At 34.8% G+C, this 24,669-nt stretch overlaps 1 protein-coding gene across 1 annotated transcript in view; it reads right to left on the reverse strand.

Moving 5' to 3' along the window:
* CFAP54 (cilia and flagella associated protein 54) overlaps positions 1–24,669 on the reverse strand; it is a 105,042-nt gene that overhangs the window by 52,576 nt on the left and 27,797 nt on the right. The window contains 16 exon segments of the mRNA XM_033058448.2: positions 189–328; positions 1,323–1,416; positions 2,163–2,289; positions 2,938–3,027; positions 5,770–5,866; positions 6,335–6,469; positions 8,484–8,606; positions 10,230–10,385; positions 11,365–11,512; positions 13,520–13,659; positions 14,609–14,794; positions 17,139–17,231; positions 19,513–19,686; positions 22,911–23,032; positions 23,116–23,193; positions 23,952–24,099. Coding sequence (XP_032914339.2) covers positions 189–328; positions 1,323–1,416; positions 2,163–2,289; positions 2,938–3,027; positions 5,770–5,866; positions 6,335–6,469; positions 8,484–8,606; positions 10,230–10,385; positions 11,365–11,512; positions 13,520–13,659; positions 14,609–14,794; positions 17,139–17,231; positions 19,513–19,686; positions 22,911–23,032; positions 23,116–23,193; positions 23,952–24,099 — 2,051 coding nt within the window.

Raw genomic sequence — 24,669 nt, forward strand, 5'->3', positions numbered from 1 at the left:
CAAAAGATTTTTTTGCCTTGAGGGGAAACCAATTTTATACTAAACTAAATCAGAAAAATGAGAGGACTGTGCAGAAATTAGTCTCTTTGATATAAAACAAAAATTAAAATACACACTTAATTGTAAACTAAATTTCAGTCAAAATATTTTTTTTTCTGTATATGAGACCGAAAACTGTGTTCATTTACTTTTCTGTTTCTGGAGAATTCATTGCATCTGGATTTTTCATTAAATACTCTCTAAGAGGTCCTTTCTTAGGCACAGCTTTTTGTGTAGGTTTCTTCGAAGGTGGTGCCTTTGGTTTCGTTGAAAGTAAGGTGTCCTTTCCCTTTAAAAAAAAATCTTGCATCAAAATCTTAAATATACTTCAAAAAATTATTTATATCTTCATTATCAATTACTTGAGGTATAGAGTAGTTTGGCTAGTGGAGGAACAGAACATTAAAAGAAAAAATCCTGGAAATGGTTGTCAAAATAAGGCTGCAAAAGAAATACTTAAAATTTACAGAAAACTTCAATTTTTCTGGAAAGTACACATCAAATTCCTGACACAAGGAAACCAGCCATGTCCCTAAACATTTTTTTCATATGCCAGTGTTTCCATCACAGAAGTAATGATAGTTATTTTCCTAATATTATAAACATATAGCAAACATACAGTAAACATAAACATATAGTAAAAAAACATTATATAGTAAAACTTTGCAATGCAAAAACTGAGACACAAAAAACCTTTTCCTAATCTATCTCAGATGTTAGCAGTACTAAATTACTAGAGGATTATGAGAAAGGAAATTCTTCCTCCAAAATAATACAAATCCATTAAGATTATTTGTATCTTCCAGTAAAAGTAAAAAATTATTATAAATTAATTATGGACAAAAAGCATTATTGTGCAATTAGAACATCTGCACAGGGAGTTAACCATGAACAATTACTCACAAAAAAGTGTAAGCACATACTGTACAAAAAGGCCTGAGCTGATCTCCTTTTCTGAAAGTGATGGTACCCAAGTCATTTCCTATTACCACCATGTTATTTCAAAGCAAGTAAGGAGAGGGAAGTTTCTTCTCTTTTTGGAATGCCTTATTCTGACTCATCTCAAATTCTCACAAATGTTGCTCTTTCAGATGAATTCCATGCCGACTATTTTTCCTGGTTTTAGGAGTGCAGAGGTCAGCTGAGGACTAGTTTGTATCCCAAATTTCAGCAGCTGTGGATGTCTCTAGACGATGTTTTTATGAGACAATTTTTTTAAATTAATTTTGTTCTTATGGTATTGCTACCCAGTAGAAACACATCACTCCTTTAAAAAAACTCACTTTCTGAACATCTGCAGCATGTGTGCTTTCTCCCTGAGTGAGAGATCTTGCTTGCGTTGCAATTCCATCAGTACCAAAGAAGTTCTCATTCCTCCTGATAAAAAGTATTTTTAAAATCGTCATCATAATCACTATGTTAAACTCCCTTCAGAGTAAAAGGTTATCTTTGGGAACATATAGAGCACATCATGCAATTCCTATTTCAACAGATTTTGTTTTCTTTATCCTCTTCAGAAAATAGAAAGTGTTAATTTTCAAGGTTTATTATAGAAATCTGAATTTGTGAGTAACAACTATATCACCTTCCTAATACCTAGTAAAACAAAACCATTTTCTTCATTACCCAATTATACTACAGAATTATTCAAATAATTTCTTTGCATCTATTGTTTCCTGTTCCCTAAAATATATATCTCATTTTCACTGATTATTTTCCTTTCATAGTTGAGAAACACTGATGTGCTTTTTTAAAAACGGGATTTTTCAGGTAAATGTCTACAATTTGGCTCCATTTATCTTTTTCCCATAGAATTTTTTTGACACTGTAGTAGGCCCTGATCAGTTTGCTTTTGATTTAAATTATCATACCTTCCCAAGCTATGCCACCACCCCATAACAATATGGCAATCACCAAAATTATATCTCCATGTCTAGTCAGGCCACAATACAGTATTTACTGTAGCTGTGTAATCGTCTGTGTTCATGGAACTTCTGCAGACTAAGAGTCATGGCAATTAGTCCTGATGGGTCTTCTGACAGGTAAAACTTACAGTTTCATTTATAACTGACACTCATGAGCCTAAGTAGTAGTTTTTCACTACTACTGTAACAGAGATCTACCTTTTCATGTAATCTTCCACTCCATCTGCCCACTCCAAAACACATTGAAACTTCTCTTCGTTCAGGACTTTCCGCAAAAGTTGAACAAAGAACTCAAGGAAGCGTGTTTGCCCTCTGAATTTAAGCACTGAAACAAAGTAACAAACAACACAGGAGTTTATGCTGTAAGAGGATTCTGAATTCAGGTAGAATTACAGCTGTGTATGTCTCAAAGCTCTTATTTATGTCACATTCTGTACTCACAGTGGCACTAAAATCAGGGATACAGAATGGCAGTTACTAAATGCCTCTTGTGATTGGACATCCAGAACCACAAGTTCACTCTATTTAATACATTCCTAAATCGCAAACATTATAAAGATAGAGATTTCTGTGAATTCATCTTCCAGTAAAATAATTTAATGTGGAAATGGGGTATCTCAATTTTAAAAGAACATTCCACACAAAGAGAATCTTTGAAAACCTGGCACAATTTTTTTTTTAATTTACTTGTTTCTAAGGTTATTAGAAAACAAATATTATTAAATTTAAAATATCAATATTTTATATACTTAGCATCAAGACCCAAAATAATTGGTAGCATTCACTTCTCAATGTGTTTATATTGAGAACTTTTTATAAGCTATGTTTATTTTATTGATTTTGTATATTTGAGAACCAAATGAAGATAACATTTTCCCAAGAGCTTATTCCAAGCAAGAATGAAATCACTTTACTGGCAACTTTCTGAAGCAAAGGAACCTTTACAATTAATATAAACACCAATTATCCCTACCTTCTTTATAGGCACGCTCTGAAGTCCAACATGAAATTACAGGGTAGAGGAACAAAGGACCTTCCTTTCCTGTAAGCTGTGTTCCAGTACCTGCATCAATAACCAAATGAAAGCCATTATGAAAAGCAGTGAGAATATACCATAGAAACTCCATCTATTAAAAAATTTTAAAAATCCTTCTCCACAATTTAAGAAATCCTTCTCTAGCCCAGAGTTTGCTTTTAAATCTCTCACTCTCATCCAGAGAGAAATTCAAATGCTTGCTCTTTTCTTCTTATGTAAGCTGCTGTACAACTTAAATAAGAGCTTGCAGATGTGACTGATGATTCATGCTTGGTGAATGGATAACATAAGTAGGTAGAGGAATCTAATTTCTTAAACTAAATATTTACATAAATGTATGTGTAGAAATTAATTTATATTCTATAAATAATATATTTTATGTAGAATGCATAGATATGAATAGTATACAGAATATATAGGACAAAAACTTGCATTCAAGCTTCTGGCAGTTAAACACAACTGCATTACCAGCTGATGAGCACCAAAAAATGCTACGTGTACTACTTGTTATTTTTCCTTAATAAAGAAACACAACCAACAAATTTTGTGCTTATACAAGTCCTGTGGTTGAAAAACATCAATGCAGCAAATGCCTGAAAAAAGCAAAATTAAAAATGCACTCTGGAACCAGCTGTAATTGTGGATCAAAGGCTACAACCTCCAGTGAGAACAGTCAGTTTAGGTCTGTTGAATGTAAATAATGTCCAATTAAGTAGGACAGCCAGCAGCAAAACCAGACATTTTAAAATTTTATTTTTAGGACACCCTTTCTTAGTATTATCTCCCATTTGACAAGTTCAAAAATATGTTGCTCCAAGTAAGCATTTTCACAAAGAAAAATAAGCCCCAAAAAATTTTTAATGGGAAAATATTTGAAATTTCAGAATTTAAATCATACTATGTGAGAAATGTTTTCCTTTTCTCTTCTTTTGAAAGAAGCAGTTTCAGCTCTTTTCCATTTTTCTTGTAGACTATCATCAAAGGAATGTTAAGTGTTGATCCTATTATAAAGATTTCCTTTGACAAGGCTTTTTTCAAAACATTTTTAACAGCATGCCCTACAGGTGTGCACATTGACCTAAACCATTCACACGTATTTGTAAGGACAGCTGTAATCTTTGCATGGCCACATCAAAAGGCTTTTTCTCAATTTGTATCCCAAAACTGTTGACAAATAGGCTATTTCAACAACAGAGCAGACTTTAGCGATCAATTATTTGCCAGGTACTGAAAATGTGGGGTTTTTTCTTACTGATCAACCCATTGATTTAACCTTCTATTAAGCAATCAACATGATTTTCAATTAACTTACAGAATTCTTTCCTTATGTGACTTGTTCTGCAGGAATGTAGGCATGAATGTGAGCAAAAATGAAGGATTATTTCACAGATTAATGGAATTTTTCCATCACCCCTTATCCCATTTTTCACAAGAATGCTTTGTCTTCTGAACAAATATACAGAGATGCTGGATGTTAACTAGGATATGAGGGGTGTGGTCTTGCAGCAAAGGCCAGTTGTATACTGGGCTATACTAGAAACAGCATGGCCAGCAGGTCAGGGGACATGACTATTCCCCTCTCTTCAGCACTTGTGAGACCACATCTAGGTTACTTGTGCTTGGTTTTGGGCACTGTAGCACAAGACACTAACATAGTGGAGTAAACAGAGTGAAGAACAGCCAAGATGATAAGGAGCTATAGTGCATGACAAAGTAGGAAGAGGCTGAAGGAACTGGGTTTATTCAGTCCTAGGAAGAGAAGGCTAAGAGGAATCTACACCTAGCTAATAGGAGGAATACAGAATGTGGAGACAGACTGTCCTCACTGATAGCACAACAGGCAACTGAAACAGAAATCAGAAAATTCCAAAGACATAAAAAGAAAACCTCTCCAACCATAAGAGTGGTTAACTATTGAAACAGATTCTCCATAAAGGTTGTGAAATCTTTTTCTTCAGAAAGATTCAAAACTTGACTGGACAAGCCTCAGAGCAACCTAATCTAATTGTATCTGTTTTGACATGGGGCAGGAATAAATTCCTTCCAACCTACACTGTTCTACAATTCTATCCAGGCTCCAAAGAGTACAGGATGCCATGTAAATATAATGGAAAAAAAATCAGTGGTGTCTCTGAGTTTAAGTTCTAACCAAATTGATTCAAGTGATTTAAGTTCTAACCAAATTTTCTTTATAATTCTTACTTGTTAATTCATCTAACTTTGGCCAGATTATTAGCCAGAAAATTCTTGTGCTTGATCCAGACTCTAAGATACTTCCAAATTCATATATTCATTCCTGAGTTAAAAAGTAGTTAAATACGAGTATACATGCAATTCCCTCACAAAAAGGACAATTTCTGTTAACTAAAATTTCCTACAGTGGTCATTCCACTAGCATTGGCAGAATAATAAGACAAGCTATAAATAGACAGTGGTCTTTGCCACTGCATTTTCTGATTTAAGAGACAATGCAAACCTAAATAATGTGGAATCCAATTTAATAAGACTGGGAGAACATAAATATTTGCAGAATTGTTCACAAAGGAATATTCCTTTTAAAGAACAAATAAGTGTTCCAGTGGAAATAACAAAAAACATGAATACATACAGTGCTACCAGGTGCTCATTACCAAGATCACTATTGCTTTGGTTGATTCATCACAGGAGATAAAAGAAATAAAGGTACTTCTTCAGTAAATGGGATTTTTACAAACATACCATAGAAAACTCCATAGACAAAGGTAAGAAGTGTTTCAACAGTACACCCACCTGGTTCTGTCAGTTTGAGGAGACTTGATTCAAGACTAGTCAGATTTTCTGCTGCTTTTGCCATTGCAGCTAAATGGGATGTCCTTGAGGAATATTTCTGAAATATTGAATATTGTGTTATGAAAGCTTAGCTTTAACTTAACTAAAACCAACTTGTCAGTAGTGGAATTTAGCTTAGATCCCAAACCTTCTAAATCTGTATCTTATAATTTCATCAATATTGTATTATTATTCTTTTCTGATGAAATAAAAACTCTGTTTATGATTTTCTTAGCACAGCATACTTTCTCAAGCATGGGGACTCCCCACCTCTGGAGGTGTACAAGACCTGGAAAGGGCACTGAGCAACCCAGTCTAGTGGAAGGTGTCCCTGCCCAAGACTGGGGGTTGGAGCTAGATGATCTTTAAGGTCCTTTCCAACCTAAACCATTCTACGATTCTAGAACAAAAAAATTTAAAAATCTAGTCTTCAAAATAACAGAATACAGAATTTAGAAAAAAAGAAAAAGAGAAAGAAGAAAAAAGAAAGAGAAAAAAGAAAAACCAGAGTTTAAACTACTTTTACCTCTCTTCCAGAGCGTGTTTGTTCAGTTTTCACATCTCCTGACAGGCTGGATGAAACTGCTGGTGAGATCAACAATTTTTTCCCATAGTTGATGATAATTACTGCAAGTTCATACTCTTTCCACAAATGCAGTGCCTATAAAAGAATAATCTGTTACAAATATTTTGGTTCACATAATATGTAATATTTCGTTACTGTCTACTTATAAAAATGCATGAATATTTTAAATAGAAATTAATTACTCAATGTGCAAGTTTCTTTTAATAAAAAAATCCAGGACTGTAGGGATGTAAAATAATTGGAATTGCAGATATGTTATCTATGCGTTCTACTTCTGCTCAGCCTATCCCCCAGAGAATAGGAAGATTTATCCAGAAGTATCTATTGCTGTGATTGACACTCTCCCTGTTCTCAGGCAGTACTGCTATCAAAGAACATAAAGGGTAACTAAATGATCCTCATTTGCCTTTCTGGTATCAAGTGCACATTTTAAAGTCCCAACTGTATTAGTGAAAGGACTGGTGAAATTTATTTTTAAATTACAAAATTTATAAATTAAAAGTGTAGTGAATGTTTTTAGATGGCTTTATCTTCTTTAGATAAAGCTCTAAACACCCAAGTGCTTCTACTATGTGCAAGGTAACTTCACATTAGGATCTTTGGCTTTGTGATCCTAAGTATATAGATTACCTTAGGATAAACACAGTACAAGACCTGACTGTAAGTCAAAAGAAAAACATATACCATGCTTTAATGAGAAGCATTTGCAATTCACTCATTCTCTGTGCTATTCTGTATGCTATCCTGTTGAAATGCTAAGGGGAAAAAATCAGCAATCTAAATGGTAGTCATTTAGCTGAGGAATCCAACAACAAACAAACAAGGTTTCAAGGCTTTGAATAGACTTTCTTGGCCCTGATAGATTAACTGAGGGCCTAAGCTTGTGGGGCCAGGAGCTCCCTCTCAGCTCAAGTCTAAGTCTACAGTCCCTGCAGACTCCTATATGGCAGAAATGTTGGTCTCCAGCTTGGGCCAAATCATGCCTGGGTGTGGCAATGGATTCACTAGACTGGGCACCTGGCCCATGGACCAACTTCTGAGCTTGACCTCAGACTGATCCCATCATGACAGACCCTGCTGGGCTCTGTTTGACCCCAGCCAGCTCACCGGGCCTTATCCTGACCTGTAGACTGACTTCCCAGCTTCACATCTGACCTGCCTCATCACCCCAAATTTACCTGATAATCTGGATGTCTGGCTGAACCTCAATATCAGGTGCTGCTCTGCCAGCCATCACGTTGCCCTTGGCTCCTGGCCTCACAGACATGTTGACCTTGCAGAGCATTTTTAGGGCTGTTTTATACTGATCTGGTCTTGTGAGGTGAGCACGGAGATTCAGCTCCTACAAAGACCAAGCTGAGGAATCACCAGCAGGGGGGGAATCCCTCAAATTGCTGGCCACAGCTCAGCTTCAGTATGAGCTCTTAGTTGAGGTGTACTCAGAGCTAGAGGAAAGCTGACTTTTTCAGTATCACACATTTATGATAGTGAGTAATTAACTGCAGTATGTCTCTATACATAAGGGAAAAAATCCAGTACCATGTTTCTCCTTATCTCACTAAATTGAGTCAATCACTAGATTGAGTATCTGAATCATAAATGTCATCTACAGATATATATTATGGTTGAAAGTCAAGGTGTTATTTCTGCCAGCATCCAAGACTAAACAGTATAAAGTCTCTTGCATCTAATTAGCAACTAAAACTCATATGTTAATCTGATTAAAACTACAAATATGGATTATTTGCAATAAATAAACATTTAAACATATATTACATGTACATCTTATTGAAAATAGTACTGCCTTAAATGTAAAAATATACAGAATGATATAAAATGTAGATCTGATGACACGGACTAATAGTTATAGATTATTTTCTGAATAAATAGTAAAAAGTCAAAATGTCATTGTTATAAAAATGCACTGATTCAAAAATACTAATAAATATTTGTATGCCTTTATTATTTACGATTGCTGGTTCTCTAAGATATCATTCTGAAGGCCAGCTTTCCAAATCTCTTTTCTTCTCTCTAAATGACAAGAGCTATATCTCAAACTAAGCTGTAAGCACAAAAATACACACCATACCTTTGCTGTATGATATGAAGTACAAGTTATCATATGCTGAATACTCTCATAACATCCTTCCTGTCTCCTTTGCAAAGTAGCACTTGGAATTTCTTGGAGAATAGCCAAGCTTTTAATGAGGATCTGTAAATACAAGGGTTAAAACAAAGTTTGGGATCTGGAGCATACTTACAAGCTTGTACCTCTATACCGCCCATTGTATTTCGTGGTGAACTTTAAAAATACTTTGAAATCTAATGATTTGGATAAAACATTAGCTGTAGAAATGCCAATAATAAGATTTCCACTTAATTGAATACTGTCCAGATTTCTATCACAGCCCTTTGGGAAAAAACTACATGTTCACATAAAATCCCAGATATTAATATATAGATACATGATGGATATTTTTGCTGATTTAACTAACATGGAATCCAAGAATGTTTAATTCATTACATAATCCTACTGGAGTACACTGAGATGGTAAGAATTTCAAATGGAAAAAATATATATATACAGTATTCTGTAAAAATAAAATACTTGTTTCCCCAGTTTTGTCCATCAGAAATGAAAAGAACATGTGGCTAAATTATTTTTCATTAATTAAGAAATCTGAAACAGGAGCCAATTTCCAAGGGCTAGCTGTACCTTTAGCAGGACACTACAGCCAACAATGTCTTAATCAAGAATCTATCCCTGTATTCAAATAGATGTTTGGTTGGTTTTTTTCTAAGCAGTCCTGAAAACTTCTCAGGGCCCTAAGTCCTTCCCTGAGCATCCTCACTTGAGAGCTGCCCTCACACCCTCTGCCCAAGAGCCCAAGAGTGCCAATCAAGGTCAGTCACAAACTTTCAGTCCCTATTTGTGCTGTGCTCATCTTCAGTTCTTCCTCCTGGCTGGACCTTGGACTTGTGTTGTTGCCTTGTCTCCAGCTTCTGGCTTCAATTCCTGCATCTCTTGACTTTTTCTCCTGGATGGACCCTGTGCCAGCCCAATAACCTCACGTTCTCTGGACTGTCTTACCAACACCCTGCTCTGTCTGCCATATTCAGATGCTGCTGGTCTGTGCCTCACCTGCAGTGCAGTCACCTCGTCCTTTCTCACAGAGTAAATATACTCCTATTGCTGCTACCTAAAAAGGCTACCTAACTACAGGAAAAAGATTTGCATATTTCTACTGTCTGCTTGCTGAATCCAAAAACCACATCTGCTGCTTCATAAATGGCAGGGGAGGATTCAGGTGCCCTGTTTTCGAAGAGAAGATACTTGCTTCTGGAAAGGACCACATGCCTGAGAACTAAAGACTGCATTATCAAAACACTGAAGAAGAAAACAAAACTGCATATGAAGCAAACATTCAGAATTAAAACAAACAAACAAACAAACAACCCCCCCAAAAAACAAACAAACAAACAAAAAAAGGCAAATGTTTCTTTTCTTCCCTCAAAATTGCCATCTGCAAATAACATTGAAGTAGAAATTACATCGTAGATTCTGCTACAGTTTAAAATACCAACAATCACCCTGAAGAAACAATCGATACTCTGCAGTTACTTTACCATATCTGAGAGCAGAAGGTGTGCAGCTTACACCGAACTTACATGCACTGGGGACATATAGCACTCTGAAAGGCTTTTCTTTCATCAGCTATCAAGAAGTCAAAGCCTAGAGATATTTTGCTCACCAACTGTACAGCCTATTATAAGTTTAATTTGAATCATTATAACTGCAGGACCTGACAGCTGCTTTGTCTTAAAATGTTCTCACCTGAACTACTGGCACTGAAAAAATCTTATGATAAATAAGCGGGGCAAGGAGGCCATAACATTGTACAACAGACTGCAGGGTGTAACTCGCATCGTTCAACCAGTTGCTAAGTTCAATTGCCACAATCATTCTTTCACATTCTGCTAATCTAGCAACCTGTAAAAGAAAAACACATTTCCATTTAAATATGCATTCTGTTGTTTAAAACATTTGAGAGTGGAAGAAGACAGATGTTATTGCAGTTTAAAAATCAGGATAAGCAACAAGTAAGATGAAAGTTTAAACATGAATTTACATTGACACCTGTTATAAGTATATTAAAAAACATATTACTCCTGATACTAAAGGAAACAATTGCTCTTGGTCTAATTGTGCCCTCTGAGTTTGCCCATATAATTTACAAATTGAGGCTGATTAATAATCTCAAACTGTGTGGAGTGGAAATTTCACAAGCTAGCCTCCCAGAGTAGGTAAGAGAAAGATAATTCTTTCCCTTCCACTCAAGTTGCCTGTTGCAGTCCTTGCAAGAGAAATTTGATCTTGTAAAGTTACCGAGTAATCAACTGCTCACATTTTTTACAAGTAATTTAGCAAAAAAAGGAATGGAATAGGAATGCAATAAAACAGGAGGCAAAGTTTGACTATCCAGATTAAAAAAAGAGTGTTTTTTGCCATTAACATGCCATTATACTGTAAAAAGTCTGAAATAAAATATTAATATATTAAAACCATGAAACCCTGTTAGAAGTCACATCCTAATTAAAATACATATATTAAATAGCATAAATATTTAAAATTAAAAATTCAAGGTAGATCTTGATAGGACAAAACTAACAATTATTATACTTCTTTCTAATATTATAGTCTACCACCACTGAAATTGAGAAAAATCTTCCTCAGTAGGAATCAGTGAGCTTTGGATTAGGCAATAACTGATTCAGAAAACATCATTCCAGCAGGAAGTAAATAACCAACAGTTTCTGAAATACTTCAGAAAGGACGAACATGTAACCCACAGAAAATTGAGTATTCTGTAAATAGGATTAGTCGATTGCCACATCTATCTTGCAATGATGAAATACAGCTGATGAAAAAGTAAAATCAAATCCAGTATATTATTTTAAACCAAACATACTTGCTCCTTATAAAATATCTCATTGGAACAGATGGAATCACAGAAGAGTGCTCCTTCCATGACATTTATGTCAGAAACAGCAAATATATTCCTCAAAAAGAGGTGCAAGGTAATAGGAGAAGTCTGAGACACAGCTTCAAAACGTAACCTACAAAATACAAAAGCAAAAGAATGGTAAAAGTATGTTAATTAAGATTCAGATCTTGCATACCAGACACTGCATTATAATAAAATTAAGTCTTTAGTTTTAAAGTTATGGGCAAAAAGAGGTTACTACAACTTCTTCTGGAAATAAGAGTTACATATAAAACTGAAAAAATTACTTAAAATTTCTAAATTAAAAACTAAATAAATAAAAATACAACTTCTTTTGAAATTGCAAACCACTTTCTATTAATGTAAGACAACTTTTCCTTATTCACATTATCGAATCCAGTGAAAATAATTTTGAACTGTCTTTGAAAACTTCAGATGCTACAGCTTATTTATTTTCACTGTCTCCTTTTATACATTGTTCCTCTGTATTCTGACAATGATACATGCAGTTGTGAAGTCCATTACTAAGTATTAGTAACAGACTCCTTTTCAACACTTATGTCTTATGTTACAAGTCTCCAAATTATCTCTTTTCTTTTGTCTGCTTTTCTGTCAAGATATTTTTTGGAGTTTTTTCCTTCCCTGGGGACATAGGGACATTTGTACTTCCTGTATTTTTTTAATATTTTTGTTACAGGAAAAATCCTATGGTTTTGAAGTACAATTCCTTCTTCTCGATTGTATTTCCTGAAAGAGACTGAAAGTCGAGAAGGAAGATCAAATAGACACATTCACACACTTGACATTACCAAGATACCACCACCAGGGTTTCTGGCTGGAAACACAGGTTTCCTTTTCTTCAGGCTCCCTCTACTGTCCCTTTAGCAAGTCCAATTTCTTAGTTCTGCTCAGTAAAACTGAAACTACCTGATACTGCAGCTGTGAGAATCTTCCATGTTAATTGAAATTTAAAAAAAAGAGGCTTGGCCGTAACCATCAGAAAAGCAAAATCCCTGAAACTGCTTTGCATAGCTGCTTAAAATTTTCTGTCTTCATCTGATTTGTGTAAAAATAGACTCATTACAATGTCACCTCTAGAGCTGGATGTGCAAAAAAATTACTTATTAAAAAACTAGTAATGACAAAACAAATGCAGAAAACAGCAAAATTACTATTCCTGCTTTTTGCCTATGCCAAGGTAGATTAAAAAACCCCACGTAGTCATGGAATAGGATGTATAGTGATTATCTGCCAGCATCAATGCAGTCCACAGGCTGTGTGTAAATCCCAAGAGTTGCTATGTCTGTGGCTTGTTTGGCTTATCAAGACTCTTGGTGCATTTGTACGTCTGGTATCAGACACGTGGTGGCATTTGAACAGCAGACAGTGAAATTGATTATTTGTATTTAGTTTTATTGGATGTTAATTCATTATCGAATCATAAATAGTTGACTTACATATAAAACTATTTTTATAATATTTCATCTATATTAATTCATAACAATTTCTTGTATCTGGAAATAAAGTTTTAATGTACTTCTGAACCTGGATCTATTGAATTTCAGTAAATGTAACCACAAAATTTCTAGCTGGGCTATGAAAAACTTACATAATTATGGCTGAACATCTGAAATTGTTTCATAAAAGAATTAATTTTAAATATCTCTAAAGCCCTTTAGCATATGCAAAGATTATTGGCACATTATATAGCCATTCCAAAACAAAATTAGCAACATTTACCTATTTTGGTTGGCGCCCTTGACAAAATGTTCACAATTTCTGAGATCTATTGCTCCCTTAATTGGAAAGTCAAAACCCAGTGCATATGATACATTTTGCATATGAAAATGCATCACACAAAACTAGTACCCACTTCAGAAACATTTCACAATTATCTTAAGAAAACAGCCATTATAAAGAATTTGGTGTCCAAGTGTTAGCAGTTTCATAAATAACAAAAAACCTCTGCTAATTATAAACCTTTTTTTCAGAACATTTTTCATCTCACAAGCCTGAACAAAATTCCAAAACTTGGAACACTTCTAAATAAAATGTGCACATCTATAATAAGAAAAGAGCTAAAACAATAGTTAATTAATTATCTATCATTTTGTTTTACCTTTTTTCAGATACAGTCAAATTACTACTTGCAGAAATAGCTGCATTGGGAGGTAGTGGAGGAGAATCTGAAACAAAGTAATCCCACATGGGTGAAAATGCTGCTCTGGCTAATCTAAAGTTGCCCGTCTGATAGGCTACCTGCAAAACAAACAAGCAGTGAGTTGACATGCTCATGAAATAACCAAGCCAGATCAAATTATATGATAAATAAGGTTTCAAAACTCCCCACAACGTGTAAATTTAAAATTTCTCTAAGAATATTCTGACATAGTTGAATAAAATACATGTAGCAACAATCAGATTCTACTAATATTAGTGTGTTCGGATTTAGCATCAGAGAAAGGAAAGGAGTTCCTTGACTGCTGACCTGTCTAACATACCTGTGTGGAAAACTTTACAGGCATTGCACTGCAGTTTTTGAAGTCATATAAATTCATCTAGGTTCATTTTTCTTTTGCTAATACTGCAGAATGCCCTTCTGCATAATGGGATGTAAACTAAGCCAAAACATTAGGCATAAATTCATCTGTATACATCTTACACCGGAATATTTTAGGAAAAGCTTCTAAATGATCCCCATGATCTATCTACAGGGCCAGACAATTTCACTTTTCTCTGTGTCACAATCTGTTTTAAATATCCTTTAGTAAGAACAGAGAAAATTATAATGATCTGACAACCTTTGTGGTCTTTCACAAGATACTACAAAACTAATTTCAATATGAAAATGGTTGGCTTTGATACCTGCTAAATTCAATAACACTTTTTATTCCATAATGACTAACAAGGTTATTTCTAGTACTTAGTCTCAACCACAAAAATGGAAAAAAAAAAAAAAAAACGAGAGATGGGTAAGAAAACTGAGTCCTTTCTACTTAACCTGACATTTCTGATAATTTTGAATTAAGAATCAACTTAATTAGATACACAGATACACTATTTTTATGTTTAAATTTTGACTTGTGCTTACCAAGTTTTAGGCAAGAAGGTCTCAAGCTGTTACTAGATGCAGTTTTAGAACAACCACCGAAAACAAGTAATTATAACCAAAAGAAAGTAGGTGTCCTTTATCATATTCTAACCCTACCTGAGTTAGATATGCTCGAACAGTAGTAGCAGAAAGGGGTGGGTAGGCAAGGATTGGCTTAGTCATTTGCCCAACGGCATCCCCAATAAGTTTTCCATCTGAAGAATATGCTGCGACGGCAAATATGTATTTCTCATTGGCATCTAACCCTTGTACTTCTAAGAGAATTTTCCCATTCGCCGGTATCTACCAATAAAAATATTTCTCTCATTACACTCACTGTACACACCAAAACCCAATTTCAAATTCTAAACTTTTATTATTAAACAAACTATTTAATGGTCTTGGATGCAGTCAAAGTACAATCCAGATTAACAGCATGCCATGTACTAGATCCTTGTATTAAATTCTTGACAACAATGAGAAAACAATGAAATGATAGGTGAAAAAAAGCACCCATTTTCTCTGGAATGCTGATGCATACACAGAGCTCATAACCTAAGAGAACAGTTAAGCACCAGGATCTGATGTTTTTTAAGACAGTTGTGTCCATTTGAACATTCACACAGTGATTGTCCACACTTGCAGTCACTGAGCTGAAACATTCTGTCCCTGAGCTGTTCTTCCAGACAAAGACCATACTGCTCTCCTTCAAATATGCCACCTTCTTGTATCAGATATAGGCAGCGCTATGTCTGTTCCTTTCAGCACCATTAACAGTACTTTGGAGTGTGTGAAGCAAACAACATACTTTCAAGATCTTCATTTTTCCTTCAAGTAATTATATACCTGCACTTTAACATCATGACTCACTCCTAAGAGGATTTTCCATCTCCCTTTCTGTGACCAAGCTGACTTACACAAGGAAGATGTGAAGACTTCAAGGGTCTCGCAACAAGAAACAAGTGCCAGTGATGGAAGGATAACATGAGAATCAAGATCATCATAATGCAGCATCAACACAATGTTTTTAATTCAAACAGTCTGTCCTTCAGAAGGAGACCTCTGAACAACTGAAATCCCCTCAGATGCTGGGGCTGAATCCTGAACCAGCAGACCAGTAGTAAGTGTACAACAGTCTGCAACATCCCTTAATGATAAGTTGACAGATCATTCAATCCCCAAGAACTCTAAACTTTTTCCTTGGAGTCAGCAGATAGAGACTGAGTGTAGATCAGCATTTTGCAAAAGCATATCCTAAAGCAAACTCCATTGCAGAGGTGTATGGTTAACCTCAGGTTGTGTGTCTCAAGTGCCTGTCAGAGCTAAGATGGTCAGTGACTTGGATGGACTGCAAAAAATTCATAGAAAAAACAGCTGGCAGTGGGGTGAAAGTCACCTGTCAAACAATTCACCTAATATGGGATGGAATATTGAAACTAACTCACTAAACATCACAGGAAGCTTGGTTTTGTGGATTTGACAATCAGAGTATCAGGGATAACATCAAAGCCTCTACTGCCAGTACCTACACACACCCTCTCTTTTCATACACTTTCCTTTAAGGAGAGGAGCCAGGGGAACAGGTGCAAAGGGGAAAATTCCCTCTCCATCACCAAACATAAGTGTATCAGTGTTAGTAGAGCTTGCTTACAAAGCCAGGAAAGCCTGAAACATCAGGCAAAAGAGGTGGAGATCATTCTTCTGCCACAAAGCACATGAGACCTGCCCTGCAAAGAACAGAACTCTTCACAAAGATTTCCAGACAAAAAACGATCACTGAAGTGATCAATGAGGTGTTAGACTACAGAAAAATCTGCTCAAGAGGACATGCTGAAGTTTCTTTGCTCCTTTCTTTAATTACAAAATGGACAGTATTTGGATGGTTCATTGTATGTTGTCATACAGGAGGACAATGCAAAACTAGAACTTTCTCAGTCTGTGCAGAAACGCCAGAATGTGATCCAAAGGGATGAAAAAATAAAAATAAAACCTACCTAAAAATGCCAAACCAAACCAAAAAACCAAGAAGAAAAAATTAAAGGTCAAATTGTAATGAACAAATAACGTAGGAGTACCAAGACAGTCAACAAGATCAGTCATAAGTAATTAAAGATGTGTGGGATGATTCACCATACCACATGTTCACAGAATGCAAGGGAAACAGCATGAACCTAGAAATAAACTGTCTGAATATGAAGGTTATTGAAAAAGTTATGTTATGATGCTGCCAGAATTAAGTATAGCAATGTATTGTTTAGAAAAAATAGTTGATAGAAGTTAAGAAGAGTAATGAATTTTTATCTGTTTAGAATTTCTCTTTTTTTGAATTCCTGGGAAAAAATAGTGTCTGGAGCATACCCTAGAAATACTTAATACATTTTCTTTTATTTTTTTGCCTTTCATACATATCACTCAGAAAAACATAGTTATAACAACGTTCACATTTGTTTAACTTGAAGCTTTTGAATAATTTAATTTCCTATTCAAAAAAGATTACTGGAAGTTTTTTGGCGCAAAGATAGAAGAGTTTGTCAAAGGTTTAGCCCGTTATATGATTTTTAAAACTGTGTCAGATAGAAAGATTTAGACAGTTGGATATTTTTAGAGGAAGAGAGAATTACCTAAACAAGTTTTACCTCTCTCTTACCTGTTCTCCTGAATTTTGAAGTTTATTGCTATTTAACCTTACTTTCATATTACTTCCTCCTGCCACACAGCCCAAAATACAGTACCAAGAAACCTTTGAAGAAAATGAGAACAAAATTAGTTGATGCACAGTATTATTTCCAATTTTTGCCTAATGGAGAATGTACAAATTTTGTGAAAACAGTCTCTGCAAAAAAACTCAGTTATAAAAAACAGTATAGTCTAACTGCACTAAAAACATCAATTAATTGATTTAGCCGGAAAACTACTACTAGTGGCAATAAAAACAGATGATTCTTCATTATGCTAACCCCACCTTGAGTTACCCTATTCCTCAAAGCTATCCCACAGCACAAACTCTACTGGTTATAGATTTAAAGTCACCTAGATCCATTATTTGATCCCTGCAATGGTATTCTTCTTAAGTTGGCACTGGGTTCTGATTCAGCAAACTATTTGAAGAGAGATTCTTAAAATTAAGCAAAAGAAAGGCAGGTATGACATTCCTTCCTTTTGTTGTGTCAACTGCAGAGTTCAGCTTCCTGTCATCAAACCTGCTAAGCCTGTACTCGATCTCACTGTCTGTCATCAGTGTAGGTACTGAAGAGCACCAGTCCCAAGAGTGAGCTCTGAGGGACCCCACTCATCACCATTCACCACCTGGACACAGAGCCATGGACAACTCTGGCTGCGTCCATCCAGCCAATTCCTTATCCACTGAATGGCTATTATTCCATCAAATCCATCTCTCTTCAATTTGGTGAAGAGCATATCATGTGGGACTGTATCAAATGCCTTACAGAAGTCTAAATTATGACATTTGTGGGTGTTTCCCTGTTGACTGTTTTTCACAAGGTGTTATTGAAATTGAGGAGACTATTTTCAGCAAATGAGCCTTAAGAGCTGAAAATTTCACATGTATTTTGACTCCACGTACAAGAACTATATATGTCTAATTAAATCCTAGTCACACATTTATCCTAAGAAACTAACTAAATCCTAAGAATTTGGTTAATAACTTCTACATTAAAAAAATACCTTTCCTGTCTGCTCAACAGCTATGTGTTAACTTCAGAAAAAAATTTCTTCTAGACTATCTGAGCTCAAATTATAAGAATAATAATCACACTTCGCCATCTAGCGGCCCAAGATGCTGCATTCACTCTCCTGTATCAAACAAAAGGAACTTTGAACATATACTAAAACAAATGAACTACCAAACTTAAAAGGTTTGGGGTTTTTAAAATTTTATTTTATATTCAGTAAGGATAAAAATTATAATTTTTTTCCCTAATCAGACTATTTGAAATTTACTAATAAAACTGCAATAAAACTGCAGGTTATGAAACAACTCTTCACAGAAACATTCTTATCACTATCAATAAGATTTGAGTTTCTACTGGGTATATACACATGATTATTTTAAAGAAGTTTGCAAAATCACTATGCAAATTTAACTCTCAAAAAAACTGCAGCGAGTGTATTTTTCATACTTCAGCCTGTTTGAATCCCTTCTAGACAAGGGAAGGTGAGTAAGGTGATTTAGAACTGTCAGAAGGGATTTACCAAGGGCAAATCAGGGCTGAACACCATGACTGGCCTTTGTGATGAAATTACTTGATTAGCAGAGGAAGGGAGAAGCATAGATGCCATTTACTTTTCACCGTAGTGCATGGTAGGAGAAGGAAAAACAATAGACCTAAATTGAAGCAAGGGAGACTCCAACCGTACTTAAGAAAAATGTTTTCTATTAACATGTTGTCCTGTTGGAACACACTTTCTAGAGAAGCTCTCTCCAATTTTGGAAGTTTTCAGAACTGACTGCATAAAGCTCTGACCAAACTGGTTTAGCCTCAGCCAACCCTACTTCAAGCAGAAGGTTGGGCAAGAGACCTCTCCTAATACCCCTTATGATCTGCATAGTCCTGTGACTCTACATGATCAACAGAAGGTGGATTATTTCCACTTGAACTAAGCCACTTCAACACTTCATTAACAGACTTCAGTGTGGTACTTTTTTGCATCACATGATACAACAGTATTGCCTATTTTCAGAAAGTAGATAGGAGTACATCAACCCCTACGCATGAAAATGAGCTTTGGATAAGTGGAATAAGTAAGTATTAAACAACAGAAGCACCAAGGGACATGATGCACGAGATTAAGAAAGTCTCATGCAAATGTGAAGATCAAAACAGTGAGTCACAGAGGAAAACTGACTCACAGAGGGGAAAAAAAGAGATACTTAATTAAGTCAGAATAACATAATCCTCTCAGGAGCAAAGAAAAATGTGTTGGTATAGCACTGTTGAAACAACTTTTTCTCTTGTGTATGGTTTAGTTATTTCTTATGCAGTCATCATGAAAAACATTACCTGAATATCTGAATCAAACGGGGCTGGTTTAAATGTCATGGAGCAATGTGATCTGGAAAGTAACATAGGAGGAGGAGGAGTCCTGCTTTTTTTCTTGCTGCTCATAGCTTCTTTGAGGCTGCGATACAATGCACTTTGCTCAGCTTCAACTTCCTCAATTAAAGTCAGTGCTTCCTATTAATAAAATTAAAATAAGAGAGAAAACTATTAAAATATAACAGAAAGATTTTGATTTTATACATTATTTTCAAATTGCCATAGAAAATTTCACTGCTATGTAGAAAACTTTCAGTAGCTTTTCATATTACCCTACATCCTAAATGAGGATGAATAGTACTTTGTGTAAGCTTATATACACAGATTAATTTCAAAATTAGAGAATTCAGGGTTACCTATGAAATAAGCATATTCAATTTTTGGAAAAACCTATAGGAAAAAAGAAAGTGAGCACATAAAATGTTGATAAGCAATTACTACCAGCCAGTGGTTAACTCCAAAAAGAAAGAAAAAAAAAATATCAACTCCTATTTAGGAGAGAGCTAGAAACCTAATCTGTGGAATTTCTAGAGGAGTTGTAGAAGCAGTTAGACTGAGTTTTCTGTACTTCAGAAACAGAAGAAAAAATAAAGTCTACAAATAAAAAGGAGGAGAATGTGGGTCCAGAAAAAGTAGGGCTAAGCCATTTTCCCCTTATCTGTAGATATGTGAAAGCTGACTGACAGTTTATCTGTCAAAGATGTGGGAACAACCTACATACAGTCATTATGTGGCCATTTGTTTTGCTAACCTGGCTGAATAACAAATTGGTAAGTTTCTTCACCTTGATTTCACTGTCAGTTAAAGAGAAACTTAATTTGGAAATCTAATATTAAGAACTTAGTACTTCTGTATCTTTGCTTGTGTCAGCTGTTCAGTACATATCAAAGCCAAAAAGACCAACTCACAGAGAGGAACAAGAATTACATTTTGTGTAGAGACAAGAAATTACATATTCCTACAACCAGAAATTTTATTTGAAGCCTTTTAGTACCCTACACAGGACCAAGAATTTAGGCTGAACTGAGTCTGAAAGGTAAAATGAAAAAAATATTCCAAGTTACTGGTCATTCACTGACAATCCCATAATCTTGCATCTTAACGGTTCCTTGTTTTCTGTCCTCATATATGTCGAAGACACCATAGTGGGTCAGATCACAGACTAAGCCCAGAATCTCATGTTCAAAAATTATGAAAAGATTACAGGTTTATGGTGAAATGAGTGAAACAGGGAGCTAAGATTCAACAGAGCCTTTTGCACAGCTAATCATTTTCACAGACCTACCACTCCACCCCATTCCCTCACCCTTTAGATTAGAGTTGCATGCACCCTCCTGGGACACATTACAGGAAGGATACAACATAAAGAACAAAATACAGCTGAGTCTTTTCCATCACACAACCATTCAACTTTTTCCATCAGTAGTTTGAAGCTTCATTGCTTCCTTAAAAACTATACGTCTCCATGGTAAGCAGTCCTATGATACAATATTTAATTAAAAGTGTCATGGACTCATTCTTGTCTGAGGATATATTTCTGATTAGTGCAAGGGTGGAAAAGTTCTCAGGCTGAATAAAGATGGTGTTGTGACTGAGAGTGGTACTGCAAGACCTGTACTTTAGTAATTGTAGAACTTGGAAGATAATAAATGTAGCAGTGTTGCAAGCTGAGCAAGACTAATCATGCTGTTGAGGAAGTCAAATGTCACCATAAAACCCCAAATGCTTTACCTGTGATAAAACATATTTCATCTCTGCCTCTGTAACAGACTTGTACCATGGTATTAAATTAATCATATTAATTCAATTTTACAGCTGGTCAATGAGAACTACCAGTGTATCCAATTCTGTAAAAACTTGGAAGTCCAACTAGACATATAGGACAGGAAGAAAGAATTAAACAACTGTGAAAGAAATAATAAAAATGCACAGCAACTCATTAAGCAGTTTGATGTAATTGAGTAAACACATATGACTCAGAAGCTTCCATATCTACTCAGTTTACTGCCTGAGAAATGGTTATATTTATGCTTCTCAAAATAAAATAAAGTGCTTCCTGTTTTGCTACATAATAAAAACAGATTTGTAGCATATTGTGCAGATTACAGGAGAAAAGACCAGAAGATGCAAGTAATTCTATATAAAACTGTACAATAAAAAGAGCAAAAACATGAAAAAAAGTGTGGATTTACTGTTTATTAAGTAAGCACCATCCTCAAGCAGAAAAATTAACTGAAAATTAACAATTAAATATTTCATCATAAAACAAATATCAAGAAACATCATGCAAAATTTGTCCACACAAAATTAATTTTTATATTTTCTGGCAACCACCTGCAGATAGATTTTTTATCTACATCTTTCTTGGTGAAAAATACACAGAAGCAAAATGTAGTGAAGGTCAGTATAAGAGCTTGGTGAATGTTTGTTTGGGATAACCAGATATTTCTTGGGAATTGCTTGTAAGTCTTCACTGGTGACTACAATTACAACATTCATACCATATCACAACATCTGATATATTTATTATAGTCATAAATAGCGTATATTTTACAAATATAATGAGAGATATTTTTAATGCATGCATTTTCTGACCCAGTTTTTGCATTCTTCTGATGTAATTAATATATGTACTACTTATCATGCTTCCAAATTCGTAGCACATAAAAGAAAAACAATTTCTAGTAACTTCTTGTTTAAAATATTCTTTTATATATTATATAGTGAAAATTCTAGACTCTGTTATCTGTTGTACAGGCTATAAAGAAATTTCAAGCCCTGTTGAGTAGGCATTTTTTATGGACAGATGCTGGCACAAAGGTCAATGGAAATACTCTGATTGATTTCAAGAGACCTAAATGAAACCAGGAAGAATCTGCTTTTAGCTCCAATAGCTTCCAAAATCCCAATATCTAAACTTTTTTTCAGGAAGAATAAAATAAAGTCCGTATCAACATCATCACCTAAAGTATTCTTAGAAGACTTGGAGATCTTGGAAAAAGAACATTGTCAAAAGTTACAGTAAAGAAATCTGAATGACATTTTGGCAAGGTGTAAGTTCATAACTGCAAAGTCCAGGAGAAAAAGTGTAAAAGGAAAGATGTTATCTTCTCTCAGGTTTCCAGAAATTTGCATGTATGCACAAAATTTGGGGATGTGCTCTTTCCTTGTTTTAAGATCACTTTATTCTTTGAAATGTCTCAGGATAAAATTGACAATAAATGTTAAAAACAGATGACGACCCTCAAGTTCCTTCCATTTTGCTTGTTTTTATAAGAAGTAGTATTACGTGTCTTAATCACACAAACATGAATAACTGTGCTAATGGTAAAGAATTTCTCTCATAAAGTTTTTCTTATTACCTCCAGTAGCTGCCTTTGGGAAGCAGTAGTTAAGTCTTCAGGGAACTTTTGTGCAGCCTTTTGCATCAAAAAGATTGCTTTGGATAGCTTATTCCTTTTAATTTTTTTCATTATAAGTTCCTCTATAAAACAGATATTGTAAGACATTTATGAAACAGTGGCAATAATTTATTATACTTCTAAAATCTTGAGTAATAAGCCATACCTGATAAATTTTGGAAATCTTCAATATTCTTCTCATGAGACTTACTAGACTTAAGACTTCTGTGAACAACTTGAGCACCTGTGTGGGAAGGAAATACTGAGTTATTTTGATAGTGCTATTGCAAAAAATCGACTGACAGGTTAATACGTAGTTCTATAATAAAGCTCTGCTCCATCTCACGTTCTTTCCTTTGGTTCAAGTAGAATTTCTTGTACAGATCATGCCACTAAAAATATTCCACCGTCCTGCCTAACTTAACACCACAGAAAAAGAGAGGTTTTGTTTGATCATAGGGAGCAATGTCAAATTAATACTAGATTTTAATTTTAAAAACCAAAACAACACTAAGACTCAGAGAACAAACAGTTTTTTTCAAAAGCCATTTGGCAAAAGTGGAGTATCTGCCAACTGGAAAGATAAAGAGACAACTTCACAGGAGTAGAAGTTCAAATTACCAAGAGCACCAAATAAAATATTCAAGTCATTCTCTAGAGAGAAAATCAGCATTATGGAAAAAAAATATCTACAGAACATCCCCCAAATTTTCTTCACTGGCATAATAAAAGTTAACATTATAACTAAAATACAACAATCAACTGTGTAGGAATAAAATTCATTGGTAGCAGCAAAGTTTAATTCCCATTGGTTGAGTAGAGGTTGAAGACTAGTATAATGTAAATCTAAATTCTTCAAATTCAGTATATTATTTCTGTCTATATGGGGCACACGAATTGTCCAACATCAGCTCCTCTCCTTTATTTCTTAGTATTACAGAATACATTAGCAAAAATATTCTAATCAAGTTATGAAGATTATTTAACTTTACTGAAACCTACCTTGTGTAATTTTAAGAAGTTTCACTGCAACTCGATGTTGGGCCTGAATGAGTTCCAAGTGTAAATCTGTTACAAAACCACTATCTGCTCCCGTTTTACTATCACCACATCCCAAAACAGAATTCAAACTCCGATCATTTGAATACACCTAATAAATAGGAAGTGGCAATTAAGCAAATACAAACTTCCACTACTTAGCTTACTTCAATTTTCTTGATATTGACATTATTTCAGTAAACTGACAAACACTGAAATTTGTCATATTTGTGTAATACGCAGTCAATCAAGAAAGCATGGAAAGGAGAGTGACCAGACAGAGAGAGCATGGATAATGGACAAAGAGAACTAGACAAAATCTGAGAATCAACAGAAAACTGGATCAATAATAAAGACAAAACTGCAAAAACTATATTTTACTATGCTACCAATCCACAAAACAAATATCATATTGATATAGAATGAAAACTAGAAAATCTGAACTCACATCAAGAGCAAAAATTGATTTTAATAATAAACAGTTGAAAGCAATAAATATGAACAGATTTCTGTTTTTATTTTATATAAGAAATCTATATACAATAATTATTTTAAAAGAAAATGTTAAAGAAAACCTAAAAGAGTTAATAGTTAATTATTGAAAGAGAAACATGCTCTTTCAACTTGTGCTGGCTTTGGCTTAGGCAGAGTTAGTTTTCTTCATAGCAGCTGGTATGGAGCA

The sequence above is a fragment of the Catharus ustulatus genome, chromosome 4 (genome assembly GCF_009819885.2).
Source record: "Catharus ustulatus isolate bCatUst1 chromosome 4, bCatUst1.pri.v2, whole genome shotgun sequence".
NCBI classification, from domain to species: domain Eukaryota; kingdom Metazoa; phylum Chordata; class Aves; order Passeriformes; family Turdidae; genus Catharus; species Catharus ustulatus.